The following is a 12,556-nucleotide window of genomic DNA, read 5'->3' on the forward strand; positions in this document are numbered from 1 at the left end:
CTCAGAGCTGCCAAAGGCTTCATTGGCTGTCACAGACCCATTCTGGTTCCAGCCAATTCCTTCTGCAGATAGGAGTTGTTTAGAAAGCTTGCTGGAACATTCAACAGTGGCTAACGATTTACCAAAGAGACAGCAATCCATAGGCTTTATGAACTCTGCTTGCCTCTCATCAGTAGAGTCAACATATAGAGACTGGTAGTATAATTTTTAAAACATGTGATGAAGCAGTTCATTGGTACAGCACATGCAGCCTTAGAGTATGAGACAAGTGGCCGCCTCCTCACACCCCCAGGAAACCCCGGCATTTGTCAGAGCTCCCTTCCTGAAGGGATTCTTCCAGATCTCTACGGCCAGTGTGCATAATAAGGAAGATAAGTCATTCAGCTTAATTATTCCTCAGAAAAACAAAAAGAGATGCTTGAAATTGTTGCTGGCAAGCCCCAAATCGGGGAGGCACCCCTTCTGGCTACTCATTAACGAGAGTTGTCCTTTACGCAAAACCACAGCTCCTCCCTTCCCTTTTCCTTCATTAGAGATGGGTTTGGGCAGATCCGTTCAGCCCTTCCCAAATATTCTCTGATTTTCTGCTCAACATATGTGCATGAGAGTAGAGGTTCTGTCGGGGAACATGGAGTCAAGAATTTATCTCATTATTCCCTAGAAATGTTTTCTCATTATGGGTCCTCATGCTGATTAAATGAAATTAACCGGTGAAACATGTACCTACCATTTTAGTAGTTCTGAGCACAGTTAGGGAACTTACGGAGCAACTGATGTGTGACAAGCGTACCTGTGAATATTATCTCAGTCATCCCACCTACCAAGCCTGTAAGCTCTTATTACTACTACACTTTTACAGAGGAAGAACAGGTTAAGGTTGAACAGGCTAAATGCCCATGTCACATCACCCTTAAGAAATGAAATCAGAGTCCGACTAAGGTCCTCCTGAGTTTAAGCCTATGGTCCTTCCTCTAGAGAGCATTATGTCTACATAATCGTCCCTTTCCTTCGGCTGGAACAGGGTTTAGAAAGTGAAATCAGTATCTGTGCTCATTCTATGTGAGATAGGAGGTACAGGATCTAACCTACTTATAAGGACTATCACCACACAGAGAGCAGAATAAACATGAGCTTGGAGTTAGAAACTCAGCTCCCACAACATAGCTGTATAAACTCAAGCAAGCACTTCCCTCTTCCAAGCTTCATTTTTTTTTCTTGGCCATAAAATGTTAAGTCTAAAAACAGGATTATTATGATGATCAGAAACAATCCAAATCAGCAGATGGCAAATAAGGATGTTTCACGGGCTGTGATACATCTAGTTACCTTACGGGCTATGAAGAGACGCATCATGAGATGAAATTTGGTAACGGATGTTGTGATGCATGAGTAACTTCAGGGACATGGTGGGAGGTCTGTGGTGGGTGGGCCATCTTGGCAGGTGTGACCCATTGCACTGTGCCTTGAATATAAGGACTGAATAAAGTCTGCCCTCTCCTGGGTCTTTTCCACCTTGTAGTCCTCACAGAGAGGACGAGAGTGCTTATCAATGTGTGGTTCACAAGGGAAAACAATATTGACCTCTAACTTTAGGAACAGGCTCAAGAGCTCTACCAACGGTAGAGGAAATGAAGAAAAAAACTTCTTACCACCAGAACATGAGGTTCCTCATGGATCACCTTTGTGGGGCCACATATGTTCTCTGCCCATACCCTCCTTCCAGCCACAACCCCAAAGGGCTTCTAGGTATCCTAGCCCAGGTCTGGAAGTCACCCCAGAAGGCCACAACTGAGTCACTTACCACTAGAGGCAAACACACGCAGAGCCCAGAGACAGTGGAGGAGGTTCTGGCTATGGGACAGGTTTTTCCGGGCCAGAATCAACGTCACATCCAATGCTTCCAATTCCAGTGCCTTCTGTCCAAACTTTTTATCTGTCAACACAAATGAATCCATCTTAGATGTGGCGCATGTTAATTCTGAAGATTGTATGATGTGTGGGGGACAGAAAGGCAAGGACGGTGGTAGGAAGAAGATAATCACAGCTGGTGAGACTTCTCAGATCTACAGAAAAGGCTACTAAATGTGTCCCCACTGGAACCAGATGTCTCAGAAAAGCTAGTTCAGGGTACGCATGAGGTCCATTGTTCAATTATTCCCATGAAGTCTCGTGGGTTGTTTGACTCACAGTCCTTCTATGTAAGGATGTTTCTGGTTGTCCTCAAACATGAACTCAGTTTAGTAAGATATCAACTTCTTCCTTTAAGACATTTCTAGAGTTAAGGATACTTAAGTGACATAACATTTAAACCCAATTCGTGGACCAAGATTGGATTCTTTTTTGGAAAATGTCTGTAAAAGACATTGTTGGGAACATTTGGAGAAACTAAAATGAGTCTAAATTATTCATTCATTGCTAATTTTGTTGGACTTGTAATCATGGAGTTATGACTATACAGGAAAATATTTTTTCAAAAAATGCACTTGAAAGTATTTAGGAGTAAAATGCTATCTATAATTTTTCCAAAAATATTTCAAATAAAAATAACTAGGTGAAGAAAATATGGCAAAATGTTAACAGTGGTTAGATCTAAGAACTAGGTAGATGAGGTCATCTTTCTCTAGGATAGAGAACTTTATAATAAAAATAGAGAACATAATTTAAGAAAATGACATTTTTTCCCCAAATTTCTCTAAATTATTGATCTATATAATGTGATATTTAGTGTTGCAGGCTAGTCGTCATTATTTTATTAATCAGTGAATACAAATAGAAATAAGGGGAAAGTACTTTTTATTCTATGATATGTTCCTGATTCTCACACATTTGTTGATGTCCTTTCCAAAGTGCGAGGCTCAAATCATCATGCGTGTTTTTGTAAGAATACAATAACTATCAGATGCATCACAAGTGGAAATGCATGACACTGAAGAAATATCCTAAACCTGGTTTACCAACATTTAGCTCTGGACCAAAGGACAACAGCAAAGAGATCAAGACCGAACTCATAAGACCCATGCCCACTCCTTAGAAAATGAGATCTATCTGGCTCCCATCATGAGCCTACAACCTCATTTCTGCTCAGTTCGGTCAGCCACTGGCAACTCGACTGTCAACATCAAGGGCTGCAATTGTTAATGACAAAAGTTGTGTTGATATGATTATGGAAATAGTAACATCAAGGTCTGTAGCCTGAAAACCACTGCCCTGCTGCGTCTCTCCTCCCTTTCTCCTATGAAACCTACGTGACTCTTCTTGGTCAGGCCTCATCACCCACATGCTAAACATGTGACATACAAAATCTTACTCAATCCTTACAGTAACCCTAGGATTAAGGACAGATGCCTTCATTTTGAAGATGAGGACCCAACGGCTCAGAAAGTTGAAGTAACTTGTCCAAGGTCACACCGCTAATAAGTGTCAAGGCCAGATCTGAGCCCCAGCTCTGACTTCCTACCTTATATTATTTATGACAGGGGTATGTAGCGGGTCTTTTCCAAGAGTTCACTTGACCCACTCTGTGCTTTGCTGACTTCTCATCCTTCAAGTTTGTGCTCCAATGTCACCTCTCCCAGGCCACACCTCACAGAATGACATCACCCTTTTCCCTTACAGCCATCTCCTGGTTAATTTTTATTTACTTTCTATCCTCCCTCCACTCGAACATAAGCTCCGTGAGAGAGAATCCCTTGTCTGTCTTGGCCACTGTGGGATTCCTGCCATCACCCTCCAGGGGTCTAGAACCTTCCTTCTGCCTCCTCCCTGTACTTCCCCACAAAAGCTTCCCAAACTCTCACACTAACAAACTCAGAAGTGTTTGTGCGCCGTCTTCAGGTCTGGGGGTGTGGGTACCTCGCAGGCCGACTTTGGTCAGCAGCCGGAAGAGGGGCAGGAGGACATCATAGTCAGGTGATGCTGTCCTCGCTGTGTTCACCAGGGTCTGCAGAAGGGCTTCGCTGCCTCCCTTGCTGATCATGTAGCGAATCCTCCTGTCTGTGCCTGGGGGGAAGAAGAGGAGAGCTGAGCATAAAAAATCACTCTCTTTTCCCTGGAGCTAGAAGCAGAGCAAGGACGGATTCTTTTTACCCAGGAAACCAAAATTGTGTAGTTCTTGAATCAACCTGTGTGAGGGTCATACTATTAGGTAAGGGGTGGGGGAGGATGAAATGTAGAAATAATAGAATACTTAAGCACTAGGTGTATTCACCTGTAACAGCTATACAAAATGAAGCCTAGATCCACTAAGGATCTACCGAGTCTTCAGTGCATGCCTGTATTTGTGTCTGCACGTATATAAATATGCATACGGGTTTATGTATAATCATATACTTTAATAGAAGAGGAAAAACAGTATCCTTCACTATAGGTTTGAATTATCTCTAACAGGGATAGGGATGAGAGCTTATCTAGAACAATAAAATTGATGGTGTAACAGTTCAGTAACTGATGGGAGGAAAATATGGAAACTAGCGTAATCCTTTGGGAGACAAATGTCCAATTATTTTATCTAAGTCTGGGGCTTGGATGAAGTATATTATCTTTCTGTTTAAGAATAGTTTTGAACAAGGACTCCCCTGCCCCCCAACACACATTGTCCCCGGAGAAGCTCAAAAGCAGTGATTACATTTCAACTTGGAAGGGGTCCTGGGTGAGTCTCTATGCACTGGGTATGGTTGACCCAACCAAGTTGGCCAACAGGGCGGGACATGATCAGCAAAGGAGACCTTCTGGTTTTTCATCCTGATGGAAGATATAGCGCCCTCTACTAAAGGGGCAATATTCAGCACCTGGATCAGGAGGAGAACTGCAAGGTTTCATTCTAAGAGTTCCAGACCCCACCGGACCCACAGAAGGCAGCACCATCCCAAAAGACAGGAGGGCACCTCACTCAGAAGACTGCGGGGAAGTCGCCCTGCCACTGGAGGGCAGCACAGGCTATGGGAACCAGGAGCACTTCTCTGTGAATGGATCCTTCCTCTTGGAACTGTAGCCCGAGGCTCTGCGGCTCTGGAGTGTCGCTCATTTTGGGATGGATGTTTGGTGTTGATATTTCTTCCTAATGCAATGTGGCTGGCACACGTAGAATGAAAACTGAGTGAATGTTGGAACATCCCAAAAGCTGTGTTTTCCAGGACTCTCACGTGGACATGAGCTCATACAGGCATGCCCTAGTTAACTCAGTTGATTCCAATGTAGTCAACTCTGTCATCTTATCTCTGAAAACCTGATGGCTTACCAACTACTAGGTCCAGCTCCTGCCTCATGTGTCTGTCTCCAGTGACACATGGTGGGGAGCTGCCAATACCTGACTCTAAAACGGGCCACAACGAGGGAAGGAGCAGGAGGAAAGGCCAAGCTGCCGTGGGCAACTCTCTGAAAAGAGCTGTGGATGCCCAGAGGTCCTCCGCCTCAGAGAGGAGATACCACAGAATAACACCCAGAGACTAATTTCCTCCTAAGTTTGGGTCACCGTAGGGTGAGTGACAAGACTGAAGACCTCAAGGTATAGCAGGCCCGGTTTACACCAGGACTTATCAACCTCAGTGAAAAAGAAAGGTGGGCAGGTGATCCTGTCTCGCAGAAAACTTGAGCAAAAACTTAGGCCGCTTGGATTCCTGGGCAGCACTGCAGCCCCACGTCCCGCGCCCACCGCATGAGGGACAACAGCATGGCCTACTCACCCACAGAGAGCAGGTCTCCGAGCACCTGGAGGATGGTCAGGATGGATGCCCTGTCAGAGGAGGTCTGCAACGAAAACACACGCATCTTTCATTAGATGTGCAGACAGGGAGGCGGCATGGTCGGGGGTGTGCGTGGATGTGGCAGGGCTGTGCACTTCCTTCCATTGAGAAAGACTCCCTGCAACAAAAACTGCCTAAAGGGAGGCCGTGGTCTAGCGGCCCAGTTGGTTGGAGCATCATCCCAAAGCACCAAGGTTGCAGGTTTGATCTCCGGTCAGGGGGCACACCAGAAGCAACCAATGAATGCATCAATAAGTAGAACAACAAGTTCATGTTTCTCTCTCTCTGTCTCTCTCTCTTCATTACAGTAGCCCCTCTTATCGGTGGGGGATATGTTTCAAGACCCCCGGTGGATGCTTAAAACTTTGCATACTATCGAACCATAATACAATATTTTCTCTATACATACATACTTATGATAAAGTTTAATTTATAAGTTAGGCCCAGTAAGTAACTAACAACAGTAACAAATAATAAAGCAATTATAACACTATACTGTAATGAACTATGCTAGTGTACTCTCTCTCCAAATATCTTATTTCCTGTATAGAAGACTCATTCTTACCATAGATCTTAGCACCCTCAGCCTACGACTTTCTTCTGTCACTGCTCAGTCAAGCGCTTTTACCTTTTCACTAAAAGGAAGCGTTTTCCAGCTTGTCTTCCACATATTGGAGGGGTCTGCATCGCTACACTCGCACTTTGAAGCCATTATTAATTAAAATAAGTATTCCTTGAACACAAGCCCTGACTTACTGCACAACCACCTGATAACCGAGGGGGCGACAACGTGACTGAGGGCGGGAAGTGCCTGTAGCGCGGAGACGCGCACAGCGAGGGGGACGCTGGGTAACGGGAGCGTCACACGCCGGCCAACGTAGGGGATCACGTGAGATTTCATCACGCTGCTCAAAATGCCTTGCAGTTTAAAACTTACGAATTTTTTATTTCTGGAGTTTTCCATTTAATGTTTTCTAACCAGCGTTGACTGTGGGTAACAAATCACAAAAAGCAAACCTGCAAACAAGGGGGCGCAACTGTACAAAGTCGGGAGATTCCACCTCCTGGGGGCGGGGGCGTGACTAAAAGTCCCAGCGCTCTAACCCTGTCCCTGGTTATCCTGGAAACCAGCCCCCGTCCATCCCTAGGTGCTGTCCCAAAGTCCCCCTGCTAACATAACAAAAGATACTTTCACTGCCCTCATTGCTTAGGAAATTCCAAAGGTGTAGGAGCTCTGGGCCAGAAACTGGGATGAAGAAATACGTATTTCTTATTATGAATCAAAATATCAGAGCAGGACTTTGGCTCTTTGAAAGTGAACCCACAGACAGCTAATGGGAGGAAACAAAGTCCTCCAACGGCTCTGTGATTAACACTGATGATTCTGAGTCTGCCTCCAGCACCCCCAATAATTGTGCTTCTTTCTGAGAAAGGAGGGAGGGGTCAAAGATAAAAGCAAGTCTGTGCCAATTTGTATAACTTGTAAAATGCCATACGTATTAGTTCATGAATAGTGTATTAGTTAACTGTGCATTATGAGCAAAGAAAAAGAAGGAAATGGAGAAATGAGAAAAAAAGGAAAGAAAACAAAAAGAAAAACTAATAAGGTAGAAACTGATTAAAGAGGGGGAAAAGATCCAGATTTAATTTCCTTTCACTTAATTATTCATGCATTCATCCCGCACACATTCTTTGGAAGCCATCTATGTTCCAGTCACCAGGTTAGTCAGTAAAGATACAAATTGATTGAAACCTAATCTGCCTTCATGGGTGAGCAGCCAGGGGAAGAGGAGGACCCCCGATGTCAAGGACTGTGACAGGGAAGCGTCAATGCCAGGAGAATGTGGAAAGGGGCATTCAACCCAGCCCGGTTCATGGGTGACGAATCCGAGAAACCAAGCAGAAAGGAGCATGGGGGGAGAGTCAGAGCTACGCCACGTCCCTGTGCACTCAGAACAAAGCATGACAGAACGTGGTGACCCTGGGGGTCGAATTGCTCCCAGTATGACCAGATCCAATAACGCTGCCTGCGAAGGGAATTGAGATCTTCTGTGGGCAAGAACTAGGTCTGATTCAACTCATCTCGTAGGGTGTAATAGATAATCCATATATTTTATTATATTAGTTTCTCAAGTTAAGGAGCTGCCTGCTTTATTACAATGTCTGCTAAAACTCCGAGAACAAGCATTGTCTCATACACTTCTATTGCACCTGCCTGAAGGGATAAAGAGCAGGGCATAGGGAATGCACCGAATCACCACCCCTTGGGAAGAAGGCTGCACACCCACAAACCATTCCTGTGTAGCTGCCTTCCAGTCTGGGACAGGAGTAGCGGATGGAGCATTCTCTCCCCTGTCCCCGGAAGTATCCCCGGTCCATCTCCTCTAAGCCTTTCTGCTGTTCACGTGATTGACTTTGAGGAGCTCAGATCTGGATAAGAAAACCTGAATAGAAGTCTGGTGAGAGATTCAAGAAAAGATTTTTCTCTAGGAATTAAAAAACAAAAACAAACAAACAAAAAACCCCCATGGCATTGAAAGCAAGGAAGAAGAAAAAAAAAACCTCTGTAAGTATGCTAAGCGAAGTAAGTCAGACAGAAAAAGTCAACCACCATATGACTTCACGCATATGTGGCCTATAAAACTGAAAGCAACAAATGAACAAACAGGAGAAACAAAAACTCACAGGCACGGACAACAGTATGGTGGTTACCAGGGTTCCTCAAATACTGTTTCGAATTTGGGGCTCCCCTGCTTTGACATTTTCTGTCTTCCTGTTGGAAGGGGGCTGGAGGGAGGTGGAAGAGGGTGAAGGGGGTCAAATACATGGTGGCAGAGGAGGTTTGACTTCGGGAAGGCGAACGCAATGCAATATACAGATGATGTGCTGCAGAACTGTATACTCGAAACCTACATAATTTATTAGCCAATGTCAGCCCAATAAATATAATACAATTTGAAAACAACTGTTTTCTGTCTTTGGACATTGCTGTCTTAAGGACATAATCCTGGGCCACTGTGACATTCTTAAGCCACTGAACCAACACCATGGGACTACCTGCCTGTGGGCTTTCAGATAAAATAATAAATATCCTCATTTGCAAAGCTACTTTTATTTGGATGGTTTATGTTATGGAATTTTGAGGTGATGAGCAAAGAAGAACATTTCACACCTTCACATGCCTTCTTCTTAAGCACTGTGTTCTATAAACAGGGAAAAAAATTGATTTCACGAACACACTACAGGGCCAGCCCACCAGGAGACTCTGGAAATTAAGGGACAGTAGTACAGCCATGCAGACACTGAGCTCACGATGCTCTCAGGTCTGAGCCAGAATGGATCAGCACAAGGGTGTTTTTCTCCAAGTAAAAATTATGGCCATCCGTGGAGAAAAAAGGCTCAACAAAATCTCAAGTGGCATTAATTTCTGCACTGCTATATTTGCCAATAAATATTTTACACTAGTTCAAAGGAGAACACAAAGTGTTATCTCACCCTACTGTAATAATAAATGAGCAATTAAAGAAGGCAGGATACAAAGGGTCTCGATTTTCCGTTAACGATCCTTTTAAATGAATCATTGAGTAATCCCCTGTTGTTGAAGGCTTTCCTATAAAAAAAATGGATCTGCCAAGTGCTCAGAGAGAGGCAGCCAGTCAGAAGAACAAACAGTGTCTTTCACAGTCTGTGGGGCTTTGAACTGCAATTTTCTCAAATACTGTTTCAAATTTGTTGCTCCCCTGCTTTGACATTTTCGGTCTTCCTGTTGCGTTCTTCCTCCTGACTCATCAGGATGGTGTGTCAATAAGACTCTGCATATCACTCAGCCTTTGGAGGCTCATCTCCAGCCACGCCCCCTGCCCCTGTACTGCACATGGCGACTGCATAGGACCAGTTATGGTGCCCCAAGATCACGGTGGGAACCTGTGCCTTCAGAGTTTTGCTCATGATGCTACCGCTGCTGCCGTACAATTTCCCCTCCCTCTTCTTTCCCATGAAATCTGCTTATACTTCAATTCCAAGCTCAAACTCCCATTCTCTATAGTTTGCCCTGCTAACTTGCTTCCCCGGCACCCATTACCCGAAACTGCCGCAGGTCTGCACACACTGGGTGCTGCACAGCTCCGGGGGCACCGTCCACAAAGACTGAAACCACAGTGGAGCCCCCAGAAGTGGTGCAATGCAGTGGCCTGGCCTCTCTAAGAACAGAATTATTTGGTCTCCATTTGATTTCCCACAACCCACTTTGTACAATACATGCCTTTATTAGAATCCTTACTAGACCCTGGTTATTTTCTTACCTCCCTGTTCCATTTGCAGGGCAAGAAACGACACCAACATTTAAAGGTTTAAAACAGCAGCCTTTTTATTAAGCGGGTGGAGAATCTGGGCCAGGCCTGGCTGGGAGACCCTGCTGCTTTCTGCGGTGTCGAGCGAGGGCCCCGGGTGGCATCCAGCCGGCACATGGGCTGGCTGGTCCGGAGCATCTGTGATGGCTTCCCTCTCATAGTTGGTGCTGTAGCAGCGATGGTGTCACCTTGGCCGGCAGAGGGGTCTAGGCTCACCATGGACTGTCACCAGAGGGCCTCCAGGTGGCCTTCCCAGCATGACCATCATAAGGGCTTGGACTTCTCACGTGACGGCCATGTCCCCCAGAACAAGAACTGGGTGCAATCTGCAAGGCCTCTTTTGACTTAGTTTCTCAAGTCTAACCGCCGCTGGTTAGTAAAGTTGCCGGCGGTAGCCTAGGTTCCGGTGAGTAAAGTAAGGCTCCACCTCCCGGTGGGAGGGCTGGAAGAGGATTTGCAGCAGTTATTTATCTTCCATACCGCTTCAGACAGCGAGCCCCTCTGGAGCGAGTGTTCTGTCTCGTTCCTCTTGGTCTCCCCGGGTCCTAGCATGGCACCCCACACAGGGCAGGCACTTGGTAAATTATGGAATACGATGAGATGCAATGGGATGAGATGGAATTAAATGGAATGGAATACGCGACATGTTGGAGCCTTTGGTAACAGGATTTCCCTCAAAGTATATTCCAGTGAGAACACTGTACAGATTCACACATTTCACAGCTCGATTTTTCTGTCAATCCAGCCACTAGGCCAGCAAACACAGAAGGCCTGTGATGTGCCAAGCACTGTGCTGATAATCAATACCATCACAGGCTTAAACTGGAGCTGATACCATGAAATAGAGGGCTTACACTCTGCCACTCTATTTCCACAGGCTGAACAAACAGGCCCATGAAATTCCAATTCTTGGTCTCTGAAGAACATGTCAGAATCTCTCCCAAACTCATGAGCCAAGAGCACAGGACACAGCTCATAGCCCAAGAAAACCATATTGCCGAAACTAAATTTGTTCTTCCGGTCATGTAGTTTGAGCACTCACTAGAGATGGTCCATTGGTTAAATAAGAGACATTATTAAATCTGGAGTTGGTAATGAATGACGGAAGAGAGCCCTAATCAAAAACTGCAATTACTAAAAAGGATGACAATACCAAAAATGATGACCAGCAGCTTTCTCTCTTCACACAAGAGGAGACAGACAGATGCTGCATCATTACAAATTTAGTTCAGGTAGAAGAACATCTTCCTGTCAAGGGTGAAATGAATTCAAAAGAAAGAGGTGTTTTAAAAAGTAAGGATGGAGATATCTATGAATGAGATAGAATGAGGTTTGTTTCAATATGATGGGGGTTTCAGCATGAAGTGGAATAGTAAGGCATATGAAAAAGAAGTTTGTCATCATTAAGCCAGCTGGGTGCTACATGCCGTGACCATGAGTAACAGCAGATGAATAATCAACGTCTTCCTGGATCAATTTTCCACCCAGATCACGGCATTCCCAATTTTGCAGAATACTCCAAAGGAGGAGGGGAAACAAAAAGCACAAAACTTGTGGAAAGAGTGAGGCTGTGTCTCCTGGGCAGAAACAACTTGGAACTCTGTGCTTACAATGCCCCTGGCACATTTGTTGTCATTAAGTAAATGGTAAAGAATTTGAGTCACAATAAAAATGACAGCAATCAACAGACTCACATCCCTGAAAGGTTCTCTGGTTTCTTTTAAATGACACTCAATGGAAAACAGGATTCATCTCTGTTTGTAAGAAGAATGTGACATCTCTCCAAAGCACAGTTGACAAATTGTAGCACAAAACACGCAGGTTAGAATTAAGGATTACTGAAAAGAAGTGCCAAACAGTTTTCAGCTTTTCTGAATGGATGCTAAACACAGCAGATAAAGAACCCTTCCAGGCGGCTGCACCCGAGGCTCGGCACCACTGTCGCAAAAGTGAGCTGCTGCCTCCTCATTCAGCCAGCTGCTGCCTGCCACTGCCCTTACCCTCTCTGGACTCATCAGCCTCTGAAATGCACAGAAAGATTAGAAGTACCAGGGGAAGGAAGGCCCAGTCCTGCCTGTGTGAAGTCACTGAGCCAACCAGTGTCCAAACACACTAAGAGGAAGCCCTGCTTCAGGTCCCCTACCCAGCTACAGTACTTCTTAGCAAGCTGGCCCAAGACAGAATTATGAAGCAGGGAAAGTTTGTCTCTAGTGTCCTTGTGTCTCTCATTTCACGAGATTTCATGTCTGTTATGCCATGGCTTTATTCCACCACATGGGTATCTCTAAATGAGTAAGGAATGCCCTGTCCCGCTCTGAAAAGCTGCTTTTCAGGGATATTTTGTATAACTGAAATGTTAAGAAATAGGCATCAGGCTATGAATTAATTGGCTTCCCATACAGCCAACCCCACCACGATCATTACCACTGAGGAGCCACTTTGTTTCAGATTATCACTTACTGCCTA

General features: G+C 45.0%; 1 protein-coding gene across 1 annotated transcript in view; it reads right to left on the bottom strand.

Annotated features, from left to right (window-relative positions):
* The window catches only part of AGBL1 (AGBL carboxypeptidase 1), a gene marked incomplete at its 3' end in the record, with an annotated part of 285,253 nt that extends 274,611 nt beyond the window's left edge, over positions 1-10,642 (bottom strand). Inside the window, exons 1-4 of the mRNA XM_054585108.1 lie at positions 10,571-10,642; positions 5,682-5,745; positions 3,853-3,999; positions 1,802-1,933 (exon numbers count right to left, since the gene is read on the bottom strand). Of these exons, the coding sequence (XP_054441083.1) occupies positions 1,802-1,933; positions 3,853-3,999; positions 5,682-5,745; positions 10,571-10,642 (415 nt within the window). The remainder of the gene's footprint in view (positions 1-1,801; positions 1,934-3,852; positions 4,000-5,681; positions 5,746-10,570) is intronic.
* Between the last annotated feature and the right edge of the window lie 1,914 nt (positions 10,643-12,556).

This window comes from Pteronotus mesoamericanus, unplaced genomic scaffold, assembly GCF_021234165.1.
Source record: "Pteronotus mesoamericanus isolate MK-2021 breed Mesoamerican mustached bat unplaced genomic scaffold, CSHL_Meso_final contig_1203, whole genome shotgun sequence".
Lineage (NCBI taxonomy): Eukaryota > Metazoa > Chordata > Mammalia > Chiroptera > Mormoopidae > Pteronotus > Pteronotus mesoamericanus.